Here is a 22850-nt window from a genome sequence, read left to right as displayed (position 1 = left end):
ACATAGTCGACTAATCGTTAGGATAGTTGATCAATTGTTAAGGTAGTTGAATAATTGTTGAGACAGTTGACTAATCGCTAAGCTATTTGACTCATTGATAAGATAGTTGATTAATTGCTAAGCTAGTTGACTAATCGTTAAGATAATTGATTAATTGTTAAGGTAGTCAACTAATCGTTAATATATCTGATAAACTGTTAAGATAGGTGACTAATCATTAAGGTATTTGACTAATTGTTTAGATAGTCTACAAATTGTTAAGACTAATCGTTAAGATAATTGACTATTCGGTAAGATAGTTTACTAATTGTTGAGAATAATCTTGAAAATAGTCGACTATTCGCTGAGATAGTTTAGGAATTGTTAACATAGTCGACTAATCGTTAGGATAGTTGATCAATTGTTAAGGTAGTTGAATAATTGTTGACTAATCGCTAAGCTATTTGACTAATTGATAAGATAGTTGATTAATTGTTAAGCTAGTTGACTAATCGTTAAGATAATTGATTAATTGTTAGGGTAGTCAACTAATCGTTAAGATATCTGATAAACCGTTAAGATAGGTGACTAATCATTAAGGTATTTGACTAATTTGATCAATTGTTAAGGTAGTTGAATAATTGTTGAGACAGTTGATCAAGTCAACCAAGACTAATCTTTAAGTTAATTGACTATTCGTTAAGATAGTTTTGGAATTGTTAACATAGTCGACTAATCGTTAGGACAGATGATTAATTGTTAAGGTAGTCAAAAAATTGTTGAGACAGTTGACTATTCGCTAAGCTATTTGACTAATCGCTAAGATAGTTGATTAATTGTTAGGCTAGTCAACTAATCGTTAAGATATTTAACTAATTGTTTAGTCTACAAATTGTTAAGACTAATCATTAAGATAATTAACTATTCGTTAAGATAGTTTACTAATTGTTGAGAATAATCTTTAAAATAGTCGACTATTCGCTGAGATAGTTTAGGAATTGTTAACATAGTCGACTAATGGTTAGGATAGTTGATCAATTGTTAAGGTAGTTGAATAATTGTTGAGACAGTTGACTAATCGCTAAGCTATTTGACTCATTGATAAGATAGTTGATTAATTGCTAAGCTAGTTGACTAATCGTTAAGATAATTGATTAATTGTTAAGGTAGTCAACTAATCGTTAAGATATCTGATAAACTGTTAAGATAGGTGACTAATCATTAAGGTATTTGACTAATTTGATCAATTGTTAAGGTAGTTGAATAATTGTTGAGACAGTTGACTAATCAGTAAGATCAAGTCAACCAAATGTTAAGACTAATCTTTAAGTTAATTGACTATTTGTTAGGATAGTTTTGGAATTGTTAACATAGTCGACTAATCATTAGGATAGATGATTAATTGTTAAGGTAGTCGAATAATTGTTGAGACAATTGACTAATTGCTAAGCTATTTGATTAATTGATAAGATAGTTGATTAATTGTTAAGGTAGTCAACTAATCGTTAAGATATCTGATAAACCATTAAGATAGGTGACTAATCATTAAGGTATTTGACTAATTGTTCAGATAGTCTACAGATTGTTAAGACTAATCGTTAAGATAATTGACTATTCGTTTAGATAGTTTACTAATTGTTGAGAATAATCTTTAAAATAGTCGACTATCCGCTGAGATAGTTTAGGAATTGTTAACATAGTCGACTAATCGTTAGGATAGTTGATCAATTGTTAAGGTAGTCGAATAATTGTTGAGACAGTTGACTAATCGCTAAGCTATTTGACTAATTGATAAAATAGTTGATTAATTGTTAGGCTAGTCGACTAATCGTTAAGATATTTAAGTAATTGTTTAGTCTACGAATTGTTCAGACTAATCATTAAGATAATTAACTATTCGTTAAGATCATTTACTAATTGTTGAGAATAATCTTTAAAATAGTCGACTATTCGCTGAGATAGTTTAGGAATTGTTAACATAGTCGACTAATAGTTAGGATAGTTGATTAATTGTTAAGGTAATCCAATAATTGTTGAGACAGTTGACTATTCGCTAAGCTAGTTGACTAATCGCTAAGATAGTCAGCTGGAGTCCTGGTGTGATGAATCCGCCACCACTCTTCTGGAAGGCGGCCATGTTTGAGGGCTCCTCGGCAGCGAGCAGGTGTCGCCTTGTTAAAGTGGAGCACATAAAAGCGGCGGGCCGGCGGGCGGGGGGGGGTTGGGGGGGGGGGGGGGGTTGGGGTGGGTGGAGGTGCGGTAGGGGGGGGGCGCGGGTGCGTCCTCAGCCAGCCGGAACAAAATGATCCACGGCGCGGCGGTAACGACAGATGTCGGTGTCGAGGTTACGCCGCGGAAAAATAAAAACGTCTGCGTGTCACAACGCGGCGTGCGCCTGACTAACTCTGTCACCTGCTGCACGCTTAACTCCTTCACCGCCATCATTTGGCACACCTTTTCATTTCCTGTTGTCTCCTGACCACAAAACGTGTACAAAACAAATAAATACATAAAAATTACGAGTACATTTTGCTAACCCAACCCTAACCCTAACCCTTAACCCTTAACCCTAACCCTACCCCTTAACCCTAAACCCTAACCCTAACCCTTAACCCTTAACCCTAAACCCTAACCCCTAACCCGGTTGAGGTAAGAAGACCTGGCACATCATAATCATCACACGGTGTCTGTTCCTGTTAGCACTTAGGCTATGTAGCGGTTAGCATGCTAGCTTCTTCTCCGGGATGTGAGCAGGGTAAGCGCGACATTGTCAAAGTGCGATAACCGATCACGGTTTTTAACGACCGTTCAAATCTGAAACGGCACTATTTACTGCGTTGGTCGTGATAGGTGTACTCGTCGCTAGCTGATATGTTGACGTACGTCGGTTGACTAGCCTAATTGCTAAAATGGACAAACGGTATTAAGTGAAATGGTTCGTCAATAATATTTCTGAATGAAGTGGTACCTAAAAATACCTCGATAGTCGCTGAATGATCGTACTCTCCATGATCCGATTAGTCGACCGAGCCCTAAGATAGTCGACCCGTCGGTTGTAAAGTTGACTAATTGTGTCGATTCATCTAAGATGGTCGAGGAATCATTGAGATGGACAACTAATTGTTAGGATAATCGACTAATCCTTGATATACACGACAAATCATTAGAAAAGTCAACCAATCAACAAGATAGTCGACTAATCGTAAAGGTAGTTGACCAATAGACAAGATAGTCAACTAATAGTTAAGCTAGCCGACCACTCAACAAGAAAGTCGACTAATCCTTAAACTATTCGACCAATCGACAAGATAGTCAACTAATCGTTAAGCTAGTCGACCAATCGACAACATAGTCGACTAATGGTTAAGCTTGTCGACTAATGGTTAAGCTTGTCGACCAATCGACAAGATAGTTGACTAATCAAGCTAGTCGACCAATCGACAAGATAGTGGACTAATCGTTAAGCTAGTCGACTAATCGACAAGACAGTGGACTAATCGTTAAGCTAGTCGACCAATCGACAAGATAGTCAACTAATCGTTAAGCTAGTCGACCAATGGACAAGATAGTCAACAAATCGTTAAGCTATCCGAGCACTCGACAAGATAGTCGACTAAACGTTAAGCTAGTCGACCAACCGACAAGATAGTCGACTAATCGTTAAGCTAGTCGACCAATCGACAAGATAGTCGACTAATCGTTAAGCTAGTCGACCAATCGACAAGATAGTCGACTAATTGTTAAGCTCGTCGACCAATCGACAAGATAGTCGACCAATTGACAAGATAGTCGACTAATCGATAAGCTAGTCGACCAATTGACAAGATAGTCGGCTAATCGATAAGCTAGTCGACCAATTGACAAGATAGTCGACTAATTGTTAAGCTAGTCGACCAATCGACAAGATATCCGACTAATTGTTAAGCTAGTTGACCAATCGACAAGATAGTCGACTAATCGATAAGCTAGTCGACCAATTGACAAGATAGTCGACTAATCGATAAGCTAGTCGACCAATCGACAAGATAGTCGACTAATTGTTTAGCTAGTCAACTAATCGACAAGATAGTCAACTAATCGATAAGCTAGTCGACCAATTGACAAGATAGTCGACCAATTGACAAGATAGTCGACTAATCAATAAGCTAGTCGACCAATTGACAAGATAGTCGACTAATCGATAAGCTAGTCGACCAATTGACAAGATAGTCGACTAATTGTTAAGCTAGTCGACCAATCGACAAGATAGTCGACCAATTGACAAGATAGTCGACTAATCAATAAGCTAGTCGACCAATTGACAAGATAGTCGACTAATCGATAAGCTAGTCGACCAATCGACAAGATAGTCGACTAATTGTTAAGCTAGTCGACCAATTGACAAGATAGTCGACTAATCGTTAAGCTAGTCGACCAATCGACAAGATAGTCGATCAATCGACAAGATAGTCGACTAATCGTCAAGCTAGTCGACAAGATAGTCTACTAATCGTTAAGTTCGTCAACCAATCAACAAGATAGTTGACTAATCGTTAAGGTAGTTGACTAATCGACAAGATAGTCGACTAATCGTTAAGCTAGTCGACCAATCGACAAGATAGTCGACTAATCGTTGAGGTGAATAAAAGGGAAAACGATACATGAGTTGAACTTAATTATCTGTATAGTGTTGTTTATAAATGACATGTGTTACTGGCAATTATGCAAATTACATGATGATGTCATCAGATACACCCCCCCCCCCAACACAAATAGATTATTGAAGATGAAAGTATGACCAATCAGAGCGCAGAATGACTGAAGATGTTTGGCCAATCAGCTTTGGACACACCCTGGTGGACACCTCCTACACACCAACATCCAACAACACAATCTTCCAACAACACAACACAAACCACACAACAAAATCATGCAACACCACAACACAACCATCAAACAACACAAAAGAAACATTCCACAACACAACATAATCATACAACAACACAACACAAACGTCCAACAACACAATATAAACATTCGACAACGCAAAACAAACATCCAACAACACAAAAATGCTACAACACAAACATCTAACAACACAACACAAAAATCCCACACATTGCAAACATCCAACAACACAACAAAACCATCCAACAACGCAGCATGCAAAAACACAAACATCCAACAACACAAAAATTAAACAACACAACACAAACATTCAGCAACACAACATAAACATCCAACAACGCAACACAACCATCCAACAACACAGCATGCAAAAACACAAACATCAAAAAACATATATATGACAAACATGAAACAACACAAACATCCATAAATATGACTAACATAAAAACAACACAACACAAAAATGAAACTACACAACACAACACAACCATGTAACCACACATAACAACACAACACGAACATCCAACAACACAACACAAAAATGCAACAACACAAACATCCAACAACACAACACAAACATTTAACAACATAAATATGACAAACATAAAAACAACACAACCCAGAAATGAAACTACACAACACAACCATCGAACAACACAACACAAAATGCAACAACACAACACAAACATCCAACAACACAACACAAACATTCAACAACATAAATATGACAAACATGAAACAACACAACACAACCATCCAACAACATAAATATGACAAACATTCAACATAAAAAACATTCAACAACATAAATATGAAAACCATGAAAAAACCCAAAATGAACACGCAACAACACAACCATCCAACAACATAAATATGACAAACATTCAACAACACAAACATCCAACAACATAAATATGACAAACATTCAACAACACAAACATCCAACAACATAAATATGAAAACCATGAAACAACACAAAATGAACATCCAACAACATAAATATGACGAACATGAAACAACACAACACAAACATCCAACAACACAACACAACCATCCAACAACATGAATATGACAAACATTCAACAACACAAACATCCAACAACATAAATATGAAAACCATGAGACAACACAAAATGAACATCCAACAACATAACCATCCAACAACATAAATATGACGAACATGAAACAACACAAGACAAACATCCAACAACACAACACAAACACCCAACATAAATATGACAAACATGAAACAACACAACCATCCAACAACATAAATATGACAAACATGAAACAACACAACCATCCAACAACATAAATATGACAAACATGAAACAACACAACACAAACATCCAACAACATAAATATGACAAACATTCAACAGAAAAAACATTCAACAACATAAATATGAAAACCATGAAACAACACAAAATGAACACCCAACAACACAACCATCCAACAACATGAATATGACAAACATTCAACAACACAAACATCCAACAACATAAATATGAAAACCATGAAACAACACAAAATGAACATCCAACAACATAAATATGACGAACATGAAACAACACAACACAACCATCCAACAACACAAATATGACAAACATTCAACAACAAACATCCAACAACATAAATATGAAAACCATGAGACAACACAAAATGAACATCCAACAACATAAATATGACGAACATGAAACAACACAAGACAAACATCCAACAACACAACACAAACATCCAACATAAATATGACAAACATGAAACAACACAACCATCCAACAACATAAATATGACAAACATGAAACAACACAACCATCCAACAACATAAATATGACAAACATGAAACAACACAACCATCCAACAACATAAATATGACAAATATGAAACAACACAACACAAACATCCAACAACATAAATATGACAAACATGAAACAACACAACACAAACATCTAACAACACAACAGAAACATCCAACAACATAAATATGACAAACATCTAACACAACACAAACATCCAACAACATAAATATGACAAACATTCAACAACACAACACAAACATCCAACAACATAAATATGACAAACATGAAACAACACAAACATCCAACAACACAACACAACACAACACATCACAATCACTTTAACACAACAGGAAGGACTGCCACTCAGAAACTACACACATGTAGTACGCAGTGTACATAAACTATGAGTACATACACATAGTACACAGTGTACATAAACTATGAGTACACACATGTAGTACACAGTGTACATAAACTATGAGTACACACATGTAGTACACAGTGTACATAAACTATGAGTACACACACGTAGTACACAGTGTACATAAACTATGAGTACACACACATAGTACACAGTGTACATAAACTATGAGTACACACACGTAGTACACAGTGTACATAAACTATGAGTACACACACACAAACTAGACAACCTGAAGCTGGATTTAAATGCAAGACGCGAGATGAGAGACTGTTGTGCCATATTTCTCACAGAAACGTGGCTGATATCATCCGTTCCGGAAGAGGCAGTTAGCATCGAGGGGCTAACTATGTTTCGGTCGGACAGGAGCAGCACCCTCACTGGTAAATCCCGAGGCGGTGGTGTTTGCATATACGTCAACAACAACAACTGGTGCAATAATGGGAAGATAGTATCACGTCACTGCTGTCCTGATGTAGAACTATTAACTATAAAATGCAGGCCATTTTATTTACCCAGGTAATTCGGTGCTATGATCTTCACAGCAGTGTACATTCCTCCCAGTGGGATTTTAATCAAGCTAACATGAAAACTGTGTTCCCTCATTTCCATCAATATGTGAATTTTGCAATCAGGGGTGGAAGCAAGCTGGACATGGTGTATAGTAATATTAAACAGGCGTATAAACCTCGGCTCGTTAGACCATCTATCTGTGATGTTATTTCCTGCATACAAGCCCCTGCTGATCAGGAAGCAAGCTACAGTGAAGCAGGTGAAGACCTGACCAGAGGGAGCAATGTCAGCATTACAAGACTGCTTCAAAACCACAGACTGGGACATGTTCAAGGCAGCCGCCACCGAAAATCACCACACGTGTTGAGGAGTATCCAGAGTCTGTGTCCGCATACATTCAGAAGTGCATGGAGGATGTCAGTGTGATCAAGAACATCCCCACACGGGCCAGCGAGAAACCCTGGATGAACAGTGAGGTACGTGCAATGCTGAAGGCTCGGAACAAGGCTTTCAAGTCTGGCGACATGGTAGCAATAAAATCAGCCAGAGCTAACCTGAACCGTGCCATTAAGGTTGAAAAGCGTGCTCACAGTCAGAAAATGCAGGACTTCTTCGAGAACCCCACAAACACTAGACGAATGTGGCAGGGCATACAGGTCATCACGGACTATAAAGCTACCCCCTGTCCCTGTGACAACAGTATCAGCTTCCTAGATGACCTTAACAACTACTTTGCAAGGTTTGAGGCACTTAACACCACTCCGGCGGGAAAATCCATCCCTCGCCCTGATGAGCAGCCGCTCAACCTGGATATAGCGGATGTCCTGAGAACCCTGAGGAGAGTGAACCCCCGGAAAGCACCGGGAACTGATGACATTCCGGGCAAGGTGCTTAAGGGATGTGCAGACCAGCTGGCTGGGGTTCTCACAGACATCTTCAACATCTCGCTGACCCAGGCTGTGGTACCATCATGTTTTAAGACGGCCACAATCATCCCAGTGCCAAAAAAACACACAATCTCCTCCCTCAAAGAGTACCGCCCCGTTGCACTCACCCCCATCATAATGAAGTGCTTCGAGAGGCTGGTAAATGAATATATTGTCTGCAGACTTCCCTGCAGACTTCCTTGTCTGCAGACTTCCTCCGTTGTGGTGAAGAAGGAGCTGAGCCGGAAGGCAAAGCTCTCGATTTACCGGTCGATCTACGTTCCCATCCTCACCTATGGTCATGAGCTTTGGGTCATGACCGAAAGGACAAGATCACGTGTACAAGCGGCCCAAATGAGTTTCCTCCGCCGAGTGGCGGGGCTCTCCCTTAGAGATAGGGTGAGAAGCTCTGTCATTCGGGGGGAGCTCAAAGTAAAGCCGCTGCTCCTCCACATGGAGAGGAGCCAGATGAGGTGGTTCGGGCATCTGGTCAGGATGCCACCCGAACGCCTCCCTAGGAAGGTGTTTCGAGCACGTCCGACCGGTAGGAGGCCACGGGGAAGACCCAGGACACACTGGGAAGACTATCTCTCCCGGCTGGCCTGGGAACGCCTCGGGATCCCCCGGGAGGAGCTGGACAAAGTGGCTGGGGAGAGGGAAGTCTGGGCTTCCCTGCTTAAGCTGCTGCCCCCGCGACCCGACCTCGGATAAGCGGAAGAAGATGGATGGATGGATGGATGGACTTCCCCCCACATTCGACCCATACCAGTTTGCTTATCGCCCTAACCGCTCCACAGAGGACGCCATCTCCTCTGCACTCCACCTGAGCTTAGAACATCTGGAAGGAAAGGACACACACGTGCGGATGTTGTTCCTGGACTTCAGCTCGGCATTCAACACCATCATCCCGCAGCACTTGGTGAGCAAACCTTGGATTCAGTACCCCCCTTTGCAACTGGCTGCTTGACTTCCTCACAGACAGACCCCGATCTGTGAGAGTGGGCAACAACACCTCCAGTGCCATCTCCCTGAGCACCGGCTCCCCCCAGGGCTGTGTCCTAGGTCCACTGCTGTTCACGTTGATGACCCATGACTGCTGCGCCAGGTCCACTACCAACCACATTGTGAAGTACACGACAGTAGTGGGCCTCATCCGTGACAACAACGACATGGACTACAGGGAGGAGATGAAACATAACTGGTTGACTGGTGCAGAACCAACAACCTGGTCCTGAATGTCAACAAGACCAAAGAGATCATGGTTGACTTCAGGAAGCACCAGTCCAGCCACCGCTCCACTCTTCATCAACGGCACAGCAGTGGAGATAGTAAGCAGCACCAAGTTCCTGGGGGTGCAGATAACTGACAATGTAACCTGGTCCTTGTAAAAAGAGCTCAGCAGCGCATGCACTTTTTGCGCGGGCTGAAAAGAGCACAGCTCTCTCAGCACATTCTATAGAGACCACCTGCATCTCTGTCTGGACTGGAGCCTGCAATGCCTCAGACTGGAAGTCTCTCCAGAGAGTGGTGAGGACGGCGGAAAAAAGGATCATCAGGACTCCTTCTTCCTCCTATCCAGGAGATGGCAAAAAAAGCCGCTGCCTGACCAGGGCTCAGAAAATCTGCAAAGACTCCTCCCATTCCCCACCAAGGACTGTTTTTACACTGCTGGACTCTAGAAAGAGGTTCCGCAGCCTCCGAAGCAGAACCTCCAGGTTCTGTAACAGCTTCTTCCCACAGGCCGTAAGACTCTTGAACGCATCATAATTAAATTATCCCCTCAATTCCCTTCAAAAATGGATTAACTCGCTGGAATAAAAAAGACAATATAACATACATCCATAAACGTGGACGCATGTGAAAAAGTGCAATATATTTCCATGTACAGTAATCTATTTATTTATATATATTTATTTATTTTATATATATATTTATATATTATTTATATATATATTTATTTATTTATATATGCTTTTTTATCCTGCACTACCATGAGCTTATGTAACGAAATTTCGTTCTTATCTGTGCTGTAAAGTTCAAATTTGAATGACAATAAAAAGGAAGTCTAAGTGTACTTAGTACACAGTGTACATAAACTCTGAGTACACATCTAGTACACACTGTAATTATTAAAGTATTCCATTCGAGACATGTCAGCAACAAGTATCACAATAATAATAATAATAATTTTTTTTTTTTTATTATTATATTATTATTAATAATAATAATAATAATAATAATAATAATAATAATAATAATGTCACTCAATAAATCATATGTAAAAATGTATTTCTAAATATTGTGTATCTAATACAAATATCAATAACCAATCAATCAATAAATGTGCAGCAACAATCCCAGTCAGGTCACATGACCTCTACTCATGGGCGCATTCACGTGCCCGCGCACTCCAAACTTCACACACGCACACGCACACACAGAGTCGCGCACGCGCGCGCGCGCACGCCACATTCACTCATCCCCGCCTGCAGCAATGTGCAAAGGCTCACGCGCGCGCGCGCACAACACAGACACACGCACGCGCCCCCCTAATCAAGGGACGATGACTGGCGCCGCGCGCGTTACCGTTCTCTGCGCGCGTGCTCGTGCTGGATGCTGGGCTTGGTGGGCGCCATCTTCCTCTCTCTCTCTCTCTCTCTCTCTCTCTCTCTCTCTCTGCAGTTGTTGGCGTCCTCACGTCGTGTCCGCGTCTCCCGCGCCGCGGCGGCGGTGACAGCAATGCGTCATGTCGTTAAGACAAAGCCATGTCCGTGCGCGCGGGCGTGCGCGAGCCTCGTCCTCTTTCAGCAGCCGCGGCGGCGGCGGCGGCGCACCGGCGCGCGGTCAGCGGGCTGCTGCTGCTGCGGCGGCGGCGGCATGCCGCGGAGCCTCTCTTGCGTCCACCGTGCGGCGCCGCCTCCTCCTCCTCCTCCTCCTCGACCGAGAAGAGCGGCGTGAGGGCGCAGCGGAAACGGCGGACATCCACGCCAGCGCCGCGCACTACACGCCGGCGGCGGAGCGTCTCTGGGCGGCCAGACGACGAGCGGCGTGTCCCCCCTCCTCCGGCGGCTGGCACATCCCGCGTCTTCTTTTCTCGCTCTCTCTCCCTCTCTCCCGCCCGGCGCGCCAAAACACGTTGATCGCCGTGCGTGCGTGTGCGCGTGTCCGCCAGTGAGCGCGCGCGCGCGTGTGTGTGTGTGTTTATTTAATTCTCCCCCCGGTCGCGTCTTACAGGTTGCATCCAATTCCAGCCTGTCGGGGGAGGGGAGGGAGGAGGGGGGGACTCTTAAATCCTAGCTGCACGCGCACACGCGCGCGCATCCAACTTTTTACGCCGCGTTACGTGTTGAATGTTCCAGAAACGTCAAGGTGTGACGTCATGACATCAGAGAAAGATGATTTACTGGAAGTGTGCTGGAATGTTGGCCCCGCCCCTTGCGCCAATGACCTGTCAAGGTCAATGCAGGGTACATCAAAAGGTGGCGGGGGAGGGGGGGGGGGCTATGGCGGGAAAACAACACTCTTTAAAAGGAAGGACTGGAGACTGATTGTTGAAGCGTTGTCTACTGTAGTGGACGTGTCCGAGTCAACAAATGTCCACTGTAGTGGACGTGTCTGAGTCAACAAAATGTCCACTGTAGTGGACATGTCTGAGTCAACAAAATGTCCACTGTAGTGGACTTGTCTGAGTCAACAAAATGTCCACTGTAGTGGATGTGTCTGACTCAACAAATGTCCACTCCGAGTCAACAAATGTCCACTGTAGTGGACGTGTCCACGTCAACACATGTCCACTGTAGTGAACGTGTCTGAGTCAACATATGTCCACTGTAGTGGACGTGTCCGAGTCAACATATGTCCACTGTAGTGGACGTGTCCGAGTCAACATATGTCCACTGTAGTGGACATGTCTGAGTCAACAAAATGTCCACTGTAGTGAACGTGTCTGAGTCAACAAAATGTCCACTGTAGTGGACGTGTCTGAGTCAACAAATGTCCACTCCGAGTCAACAAATGTCCACTGTAGTGGACGTGTACGAGTCAACACATGTCCACTGTAGTGGACGTGTCTGAGTCAACAAATGTCCACTCCGAGTCAACAAATGTCCACTGTAGTGGACGTGTCCACGTCAACACATGTCCACTGTAGTGAACGTGTCTGAGTCAACATATGTCCACTGTAGTGGACGTGTCCGAGTCAACAAATGTCCACTGTAGTGGACGTGTCCACGTCAACACATGTCCACTGTAGTGGACATGTCTGAGTCAACATATGTCCACTGTAGTGAACGTGTCCGAGTCAACATATGTCCACTGTAGTGGACGTGTCCGAGTCAACATATGTCCACTGTAGTGGACATGTCTGAGTCAACAAAATGTCCACTGTAGTGAACGTGTCTGAGTCAACAAAATGTCCACTGTAGTGGACGTGTCTGAGTCAACAAATGTCCACTCCGAGTCAACAAATGTCCACTGTAGTGAATGTGTCCGAGTCATCACATGTCCACTGTAGTGGACGTGTCTGAGTCAACACATGTCCACTGTAGTGGACGTGTCTGAGTCAACAAAATGTCCACTGTAGTGGACATGTCTGATTCAACAAAATGTCCACTGTAGTGGACGTGTCTGAGTCAACAAAATGTCCACTGTAGTGGACGTGACTGAGTCAACAAAATGTCCACTGTAGTGGACGTGTCTGAGTCAACATATGTCCACTGTAGTGGACGTGTCCGAGTCAACAAATGTCCACTGTAGTGGACTTGTTTGAGTCAACACATGTCCACTAGAGTGGACGTGTCTGAGTCAACAAATGTCCACTCCGAGTCAACAAATGTCCACTGTAGTGGACCTGTCCACGTCAACACATGTCCACTGTAGTGGACGTGTCCGAGTCAACAAATGTCCACTGTAGTGGACGTGTCCGAGTCAACAAATGACCACTGTAGTGGACGTGTCCACGTCAACACATGTCCACTGTAGTGGACATGTCTGAGTCAACATATGTCCACTGTAGTGAACGTGTCCGAGTCAACATATGTCCACTGTAGTGGACGTGTCCGAGTCAACATATGTCCACTGTAGTGGACGTGTCTGAGTCAACAAAATGTCCACTGTAGTGGACGTGTCTGAGTCAACAAATGTCCACTGTAGTGGACGTGTCTGAGTCAACAAAATGTCCACTGTAGTGGACGTGTCTGAGTCAACAAATGTCCACTCCGAGTCAACACATGTCCACTGTAGTGAATGTGTCTGAGTCAACAAAATGTCCACTGTAGTGGACATGTCTGATTCAACAAAATGTCCACTGTAGTGGACGTGTCTGAGTCAACACATGTCCACTGTAGTGGACGTGACTGAGTCAACAAAATGTCCACTGTAGTGGACTTTTTTGAGTCAACACATGTCCACTAGAGTGGATGTGTCTGAGTCAACAAATGTCCACTCCGAGTCAACAAATGTCCACTGTAGTGGACGTGTCCACGTCAACACATGTCCACTGTAGTGAACGTGTCTGAGTCAACATATGTCCACTGTAGTGGACGTGTCTGAGTCAATAAATGTCCAATGTAGTGGACTTGTTTGAGTCAACACATGTCCACTAGAGTGGACGTGTCTGAGTCAACACATGTCCACTGTAGTGGACGTGACTGAGTCAACAAAATGTCTACTGTAGTGGACGTGACTGAGTCAACAAAATGTCTACTGTAGTGGACTTGTTTGAGTCAACACATGTCCACTAGAGTGGACGTGTCTGGGTCAACAAATGTCCACTCTGAGTCAACAAATGTCCATTGTAGTGGACGTGTCCACGTCAACACATGTCCACTGTAGTGAACGTGTCCGAGTCAACATATGTCCACTGTAGTGGACATGTCCGAATCAACATATGTCCACTGTAGTGGACGTGTCCGAGTCAACAAATGTCCACTGTAGTGGACGTGTCCGAGTCAACATATGTCCACTGTAGTGGACGTGTCCGAGTCAACAAATGTCCACTGTAGTGAACGTGTCCGAGTCAACATATGTCCACTGTAGTGGACGTGTCCGAGTCAACACATGTCCACTGTAGTGGACGTGTCCGAGTCAACACATGTCCACTGTAGTGGACATGTCCGAGTCAACACATGTCCACTGTAGTGGACGTGTCCGAGTCAACACATGTCCACTGTAGTGGACTATTGTGTTTAATTAATGTGGTATTTATTTGCCCAAAAGTGTACATAAAATGACCAAACACAAGTTGAGTCTCCAGAGAAAAGTGCTATATAAATGTAATTCACCAACGTCCAGCACAGTGGACTTAGTTACTCTCCTTCTTAAACGTGCAACTTAAAAGAAATAAAAAACGTCCACTACAGTGGACTTAGTGTTTTTTAACTGTATATTAATTATCTTCACAATCGTACAAGTAGGAAGAAATACACACGTCCACTACAGTGGACTTGATTGTTTTGGTGAGAAAAAGAACAGTTCGAGGAACACTCAAGTCCACTGTAGTGGACGTGTGTATTTCTTCCTACTTGTACAATTGTGAAGATAATTAATATACGGTTAAAAAACACTAAGTCCACTGTAGTGGACGTTTTTATTTCTTTTAAGTTGCACGTTTAAGAAGGAGAGTAACTAAGTCCACTGTGCTGGACGTTGGTGAATTACATTTATATAGCACTTTTCTCTGGAGACTCAACTTGTGTTTGGTCATTTTATGTACACTTTTGGGCAAATAAATACCACATTAATTAAAAACACAAAAGTCCACTACAGTGGACATATGTTGACTCGGACACGTCCACTACAGTGGACATGTGTTGACTCGGACACGTTCACTACAGTGGACATTTGTTGACTCGGACACGTCCACTACAGTGGACATGTGTTGACTCGGACACGTCCACTACAGTGGACATGTGTTGACTCGGACACGTCCACTACAGTGGACATTTGTTGACTCGGACACGTCCACTACAGTGGACATGTGTTGACTCGGACACGTCCACTACAGTGGACATATGTTGACTCGGACACATCCACTACAGTGGACATATGTTGACTCGGACACGTCCACTACAGTGGACATATGTTGACTCAGACACGTCCACTACAATGGACATATGTTGACGTGGACACGTCCACTACAGTGGACAATTGTTGACTCGGAGTGGACATTTGTTGACTCAGACACGTCCACTCTAGTGGACATGTGTTGACTCAAACAAGTCCACTACAGTGGACATTTTGTTGACTCAGACACGTCCACTACAGTGGACATGTGTTGACTCGAGACACGTCCACTACAGTGGACATTTTGTTGACTCGGACACGTCCACTACAGTGGACATATGTTGACTCGGACACGTTCACTACAGTGGACATGTGTTGACGTGGACACGTCCACTACAGTGGACATTTGTGCAACTTAAAAGAAATAAAAACGTCCACTACAGTGGACAATTGTTGACTCGGAGTGGACATTTGTTGACTCAGACACGTCCACTCTAGTGGACATGTGTTGACTCAAACAAGTCCACTACAGTGGACATTTTGTTGACTCAGTCACGTCCACTACAGTGGACATGTGTTGACTCAGACACGTCCACTACAGTGGACATTTTGTTGACTCAGTCACGTCCACTACAGTGGACATGTGTTGACTCAGATACGTCCACTACAGTGGACATTTTGTTGACTCAGACACGTCCACTACAGTGGACATGTGTTGACTCGAGACACGTCCACTACAGTGGACATTTTGTTGACTCAGACACGTCCACTACAGTGGACATATGTTGACTCGGACACTTTCACTACAGTGGACATGTGTTGACGTGGACACGTCCACTACAGTGGACATTTGTGCAACTTAAAAGAAATAAAAACGTCCACTACAGTGGACAATTGTTGACTCGGAGTGGACATTTGTTGACTCAGACACGTCCACTCTAGTGGACATGTGTTGACTCAAACAAGTCCACTACAGTGGACATTTTGTTGACTCAGTCACGTCCACTACAGTGGACATGTGTTGACTCAGACACGTCCACTACAGTGGACATTTTGTTCACTCAGACACGTCCACTACAGTGGACATGTGTTGACTCGAGACACGTCCACTACAGTGGACATGTGTTGACTCAGACACGTCCACTACAGTGGACATTTTGTTGACTCAGACACGTCCACTACAGTGGACATGTGTTGACTCGAGACACGTCCACTACAGTGGACATTTTGTTGACTCAGACACGTCCACTACAGTGGACATATGTTGACTCGGACACGTTCACTACAGTGGACATGTGTTGACGTGGACACGTCCACTACAGTGGACATTTGTGCAACTTAAAAGAAATAAAAACGTCCACTACAGTGGACTTAGTGTTTTTTTAACCGTATATTAATTATCTTCACAATCGTACAAGTAGGAAGAAATACACACGTCCACTACAGTGGACTTAGTGTTTTTTAACTGTATATTAATTATCTTCACAATCGTACAAGTAGGAAGAAATACACACGTCCACTACAGTGGACTTTAATGTTTTGGTGAGAAAAAGAACAGTTCGAGGAACACTAAAGTCCACTGTAGTGGACGTTTGTATTTATTCTTACTTGTACGATTGTGAAGATAAGTAATATACGGGTAAAAAAACACTAAGTCCACTGTAGTGGACGTGTGTATTTCGTCCTACTTGTACAATTGTGAAGATAATTAATACACGGGTAAAAAAACACTAAGTCCACTGTAGTGGACGTTTGTATTTCATCCTACTTGTACGATTGTGAAGATAATTAATATACAGTTAAAAAACACTAAGTCCACTGTAGTGGACGTTTGTATTTCTTCTTATTTGTACGATTGTGAAGATAATTAATATAGGGTAAAAAAACACTAAGTCCACTGTAGTGGACGTTTGTATTTCGTCCTACTTGTACGATTGTGAAGATAATTAATATACAGTTAAAAAACACTAAGTCCACTGTAGTGGACGTTTGTATTTCTTCTTATTTGTACAATTGTGAAGATAATTAATATAGGGTAAAAAAACACTAAGTCCACTGTAGTGGACGTTTGTATTTCGTCCTACTTGTACGATTGTGAAGATAATTAATATACGGTTAAAAAACACTAAGTCCACTGTAGTGGACGTTTTTATTTCCTCTTATTTGTACGATTGTGAAGATAATTAATATAGGGTAAAAAAACACTAAGTCCACTGTAGTGGACGTGTGTATTTCGTCCTACTTGTACGATTGTGAAGATAATTAATATACAGTTAAAAAACACTAAGTCCACTGTAGTGGACGTTTGTATTTCTTCTTATTTGTACGATTGTGAAGATAATTAATATACGGTTAAAAAACACTAAGTCTACTGTAGTGGACGTTTGTATTTCTTCTTATTTGTACAATTGTGAAGATAATTAATATAGGGTAAAAAAACACTAAGTCCACTGTAGTGGACGTGTGTATTTCTTCTTATTTGTACGATTGTGAAGATAATTAATATACGGTTAAAAAACACTAAGTCCACTGTAGTGGACGTTGCTTCTCAGGAGCGTCGAGAAAAAAAGTCTGACTGTGGTTTTGCTGCACGGGGACGTGGGCGGGCGTCACGGGGGGGCACTTTGGCTCCCAGCTGTTTGTTGGGGGGGCAAGTCATCAAAACCCTAAAGCTGGCTGTCTAAACCCAGGTCGGGGGGGGGGGGGCCTCTGAGGGCCCTCAGGGGGGCCTCTGACAGGACGACGACGATGGGTAAAAGACGGCCATGTTTAAATCAAGATGGAGGACGGGTGACGCGCAGGTAATACCTGAGTGTGTGTGTGTGTGTGTGTGTGTGTGTGTGTGTGTGTGTGTGTGTGTGTGTGTGTGTGTGTGTGTGTGTGTGTGTGTGTGTGTGTGTGTGTGTGTGTGTGTGCGGGCCACCCTGCAGCTTGTGATGATTAGAGAAAAAACAAGCCCGCTGAGCGGACAAGGAAGCAATTATTCACCCTGAGAGTGAAGGAGACAAGGAAGCAAGGAAAGGAGCTAAGCACCTGCTAAATTCCCACAAAATCACCTTTGAACTTGAAAGTTTTTATTTGTATTTTATTTTGTTGAATTTTCACAAAAAATCCCCTTTGAACTTTAAAATCTTTTTTTTATTATTTTGTTGAATTTTCACAAAATGACCTTTGACCTTTAAACTTTTTATTATTTTATTTTGTTTAATTCCCGCAAAATCACCTTTGACTTTTAAACTTTTTATTATTTTATTTTGTTGAATTCCCACAAAATCACCTTTGAACTTGAAAGTTTTTATTTTTATTTTATTTTGTTGAATTTTCACAAAAAATCCCCTTTGAACTTTAAAGTGTTTTTATCTTATTTTGTTGAATCCCCACAAAATCACCATTGAACTTTAAAACCTTTTTTTTTTTTTTTTGTTGAATTTTCACAAAATGACTTTTGACCTTTAAACTTTTTTCTATTTTATTTTGTTTAATTCCCGCAAAGTCACTTTTGACTTTTAAACTTTTTATTATTTTATTTTGTTGAATTCCCACAAAATCCCCTTTGACTTTTAAACTTTTTATTATTTTATTTTGTTGAATTCCCACAAAATCCCCTTTGACCTTTAAATCTTTTTGTATTTTATTTTGTTGAATTCCCAAAGAAATCACATTTGACCTTTAAACCGTTTTGGAATTTATTTTGTACTTTCACCTTGAAAATATTTTTTGGTCATGAAAATCATATTTTGTCTTGAAAATCATTTTTTGTCTAAAAAACTTTACTTTTACTTTGAAAATCATTTTTTGTCTTGAATTCCCACAAAATCACCTTTGAACTTTAAACCTTTTGGTATTTTATTTTGCCCTGCGATGAGTTGGCGACTTGTCCAGGGTGTACCCCGCCTTCCGCCCGATTGTAGCTGAGATAGGCTCCAGCGACCCCCGCGACCCCAAAGGGAATAAGCGGTAGAAAATGGATGGATGGAGGGTATTTTATTTTGTTGAATCCCCACAAAATCCCCTTTGACTTTTAAACTTGTTTTTATTTTATTTTGTTGAATTCCCACAAAATCACCTTTGACTTTTAAACTTTTTATTATTTTATTTTGTTGAATTCCCACAAAATCCCCTTTGACTTTTAAACTTTTTATTATTTTATTTTGTTGTGATTCCCAAAGAAATCACATTTGACCTTTAAACCGTTTTGGAATTTATTTTGTACTTTTACCTTGAAAATATTTTTTGGTCATGAAAATCATTTTTTATCTTGAAAATCATTTTTTGTCTAAAAAAATCTACTTTTACCTTGAAAATCATTTTTTGTCTAAAAAATCTACTTTTACCTTGAAAATCATTTTTTGTCTAAAAAATCTACTTTTACCTTGAAAATCATTTTTTGTCTTGAATTCCAACAAAATCCTCTTTGACTTCTAAACTTGTTTTTATTTTATTTTGTTGAATTCCCACAAAATCCCCTTTGACCTTTAAATCTTTTTGTATTTTATTTTGTTGAATCCCCACAAAAATCACCTTTGAGCCTCCGCACCGTTCCAAATAATGGCTACTATTTATGGGGGCCACCTACTTCCGGCCGCAGGTGAGCCAAATCAAGCCCGCTCGCGGTCCGACAGGATGTGGAAATGTTGAAATAATGTGTCAAAAAGTCTTGTTGACTTTTGACACGCCGACTTCCGCCCGCAGCCACAGGTGCTTCCTACCTTTGCTGGTAGCCCGGAAGTCCCTGCACGCTCTGCGGGGGTCCGTTGGTGGCTCCCGGTACTGGCATTCGACACCCCGGGGCGGCGGACACCATCCCCCCGCCGCCGCTTCCGCCGCCTCCTCCGGCAGCCGTCACCTGGACGCTGAAGTCCGGGAAGATCCTGATCATGGTCCCGCTCCGTCCGGGTGGTCCTCGGAATGAGCGCCGGTGGACTCGAACCTTCTTTGCCGCTTCTTCAACCTTCCGCCCGGACCATGGTGTCCCGCTGCGGGAGCAAAGAAGTGGACTGGCCGCCTCACCGGGGACTTTTTATGGACGCGCGCGCGGTCATGGTCCCGGACGGTGCCGTCTAATTCCCGGCGAGCGCCGTTCTCCGTCCGCGGGAAGCGTCCTCGCGCGTCCGGTCATGCTCCGCCGGTGTGCGCGCGGGTGTGGAGGAATGTCGGAGAGAGCGGCGCGCTGCGTGCGCGTGCGCGCGAGCGAGAGAGAGAGAGAGAGAGAGAGAGAGAGAGCGATGACGTGTTGCGTGTTCTTCTCTCGGAGTGTTGAAGTGGGAAGTATCCACGGTCACGTGATGACAGTCACGTGATGACAGGTGTACTTGCACGCAACACTTTGGAGCCATTAATTACTAATTAAAGATTGATTAGTCTTTTTTTATAGTTTAATTAGACTTAGTACTGTAGTCTTGGTACTTAGACCTCAATTAGACTTAGTACTATAGTCTTGGTACTTAGACCTCATTTAGACTGTAGTCTTGGTACTTAGACCTCATTTAGACTTAGTATTGTAGTCTTGGTACTTAGACCTCAATTAGACTTAGTACTGTAGTCTTGGTACTTAGACCACATTTAGACTTAGTACTGTAGTCTTGGTACTTAGACCTCAATTAGACTTAGTACTGCAGTCTTGGTACTTAGACCACATTTAGACTTAGTACTTGTAGTCTTGGTACTTAGACCTCAATTAGACTTAGCACTGTAGTTTTGGTACTTAGACCTCAATTAGACTTTGTACTATAGTCTTGGTACTTAGACCTCAATTAGACTTTGTACTGTAGTCTTGGTACTTAGACCTCATTTAGACTTTGTACTATAGGTTTGGTACTTAGACCTCAATTAGACTTAGTACTGTAGTCTTGGTACTTAGACCTCATTTAGACTTTTTACTGTAGTCTTGGAACTTAGACCTCATTTAGACTTAGTACTGTAGTCTTGGTATTTAGACCTCAATTACACTTAGTACTGTAGTCTTGGAACTTAGACCTCAATTAGACTTAGTACTATAATCTTGGTACTTAGACCTCATTTAGACTGTAGTCTTGGTACTTAGACCTCATTTAGACTGTAGTCTTGGTACTTAGACCTCATTTAGACTTAGTATTGTAGTCTTGGTACTTAGACCTCAATTAGACTTAGTACTGTAGTCTTGGTACTTAGACCTCAATTAGACTTAGTACTATAGTCTTGGTACTTAGACCTCATTTAGACTGTAGTCTTGGTACTTAGACCTCATTTAGACTGTAGTCTTGGTACTTAGACCTCATTTAGACTTAGTATTGTAGTCTTGGTACTTAGACCTCAATTAGACTTAGTACTGTAGTCTTGGTACTTAGACCTCAATTAGACTTAGTACTATAGTCTTGGTACTTAGACCTCATTTAGACTGTAGTCTTGGTACTTAGACCTCATTTAGACTGTAGTCTTGGTACTTAGACCTCAATTAGAATTAGTACTGTAGTCTTGGTACGTAGACCTCAATTAGACTTAGTACTATAGTCTTGGTACTTAGACCTCATTTAGACTTAGTACTATAGTCTTGGTACTTAGACCTCAATTAGACTTAGTACTGTAGTCTTGGTACTTAGACCTCTATTAGACTTAGTACTGCAGTCTTGGTACTTAGACCTCTATTAGACTTAGTACTGTAGTCTTGGTACTTAGACCACATTTAGACTTAGTACTGTAGTCTTGGTACTTAGACCTCTATTAGACTTAGTACTGTAGTCTTGGTACTTAGACCTCAATTAGACTTAGTACTGTAGTCTTGGTACTTAGACCTCAATTAGACTTAGTACTGCAGTCTTGGTACTTAGACCTCATTTAGACTTTGTACTGTAGTCTTGGTACTTAGACCTCAATTAGACTTAGTACTTTAGTCTTGGTACTTAGACCTCATTTAGACTTAGTACTGTAGTCTTGGTACTTAGACCTCAATTAGACTTAGTACTGTAGTCTTGGTACTTAGACCTCAATTAGACTTTGTACTGTAGTCTTGGTACTTAGACCTCAATTAGACTTAGTACTATAGTCTTGGTACTTAGACCTCATTTAGACTGTAGTCTTGGTACTTAGACCTCATTTAGACTGTAGTCTTGGTACTTAGACCTCATTTAGACTTAGTACTGTAGTCTTGGTACTTAGACCTCATTTAGACTTAGTACTGCAGTCTTGGTACGTAGTCCTCAATTAGACTTTGTACTATAGTCTTAGCACTTAGACCTCAATTAGACTTAGTACTGCAGTCTTGGTACGTAGACCTCAATTAGACTTAGTACTGTAGTCTTGGTACGTAGACCTCAATTAGACTTTGTACTGTAGTCTTGGTACTTA

The 22850-nt window shown here is 41.9% G+C and overlaps 1 protein-coding gene across 4 annotated transcripts in view; it reads right to left on the bottom strand.

The window, feature by feature from the left end:
• Positions 1 to 20670, bottom strand: part of npas3 (neuronal PAS domain protein 3) — a 296737-nt gene extending 276067 nt beyond the window's left edge. For 3 of the 4 annotated variants that reach the window (XM_061987684.1, XM_061987685.1, XM_061987686.1), the window contains exon 1: positions 20237 to 20670. In XM_061987684.1, coding sequence (XP_061843668.1) covers positions 20237 to 20406 — 170 coding nt within the window. In that variant the 5' untranslated portion in view covers positions 20407 to 20670. Of the gene's footprint in view, positions 1 to 11111; positions 11741 to 20236 lie in introns of those variants that run through there. The other variant, XM_061987687.1, reaches the window with a different exon arrangement.
• Positions 20671 to 22850: the final 2180 nt, after the last annotated feature.

The sequence above is a fragment of the Nerophis lumbriciformis genome, linkage group LG26 (genome assembly GCF_033978685.3).
Source record: "Nerophis lumbriciformis linkage group LG26, RoL_Nlum_v2.1, whole genome shotgun sequence".
Taxonomy (NCBI): domain Eukaryota; kingdom Metazoa; phylum Chordata; class Actinopteri; order Syngnathiformes; family Syngnathidae; genus Nerophis; species Nerophis lumbriciformis.
The sequence above is the reverse complement of the archived record's forward strand: the minus strand, read 5'-3'. Positions and strand labels throughout refer to the sequence as shown.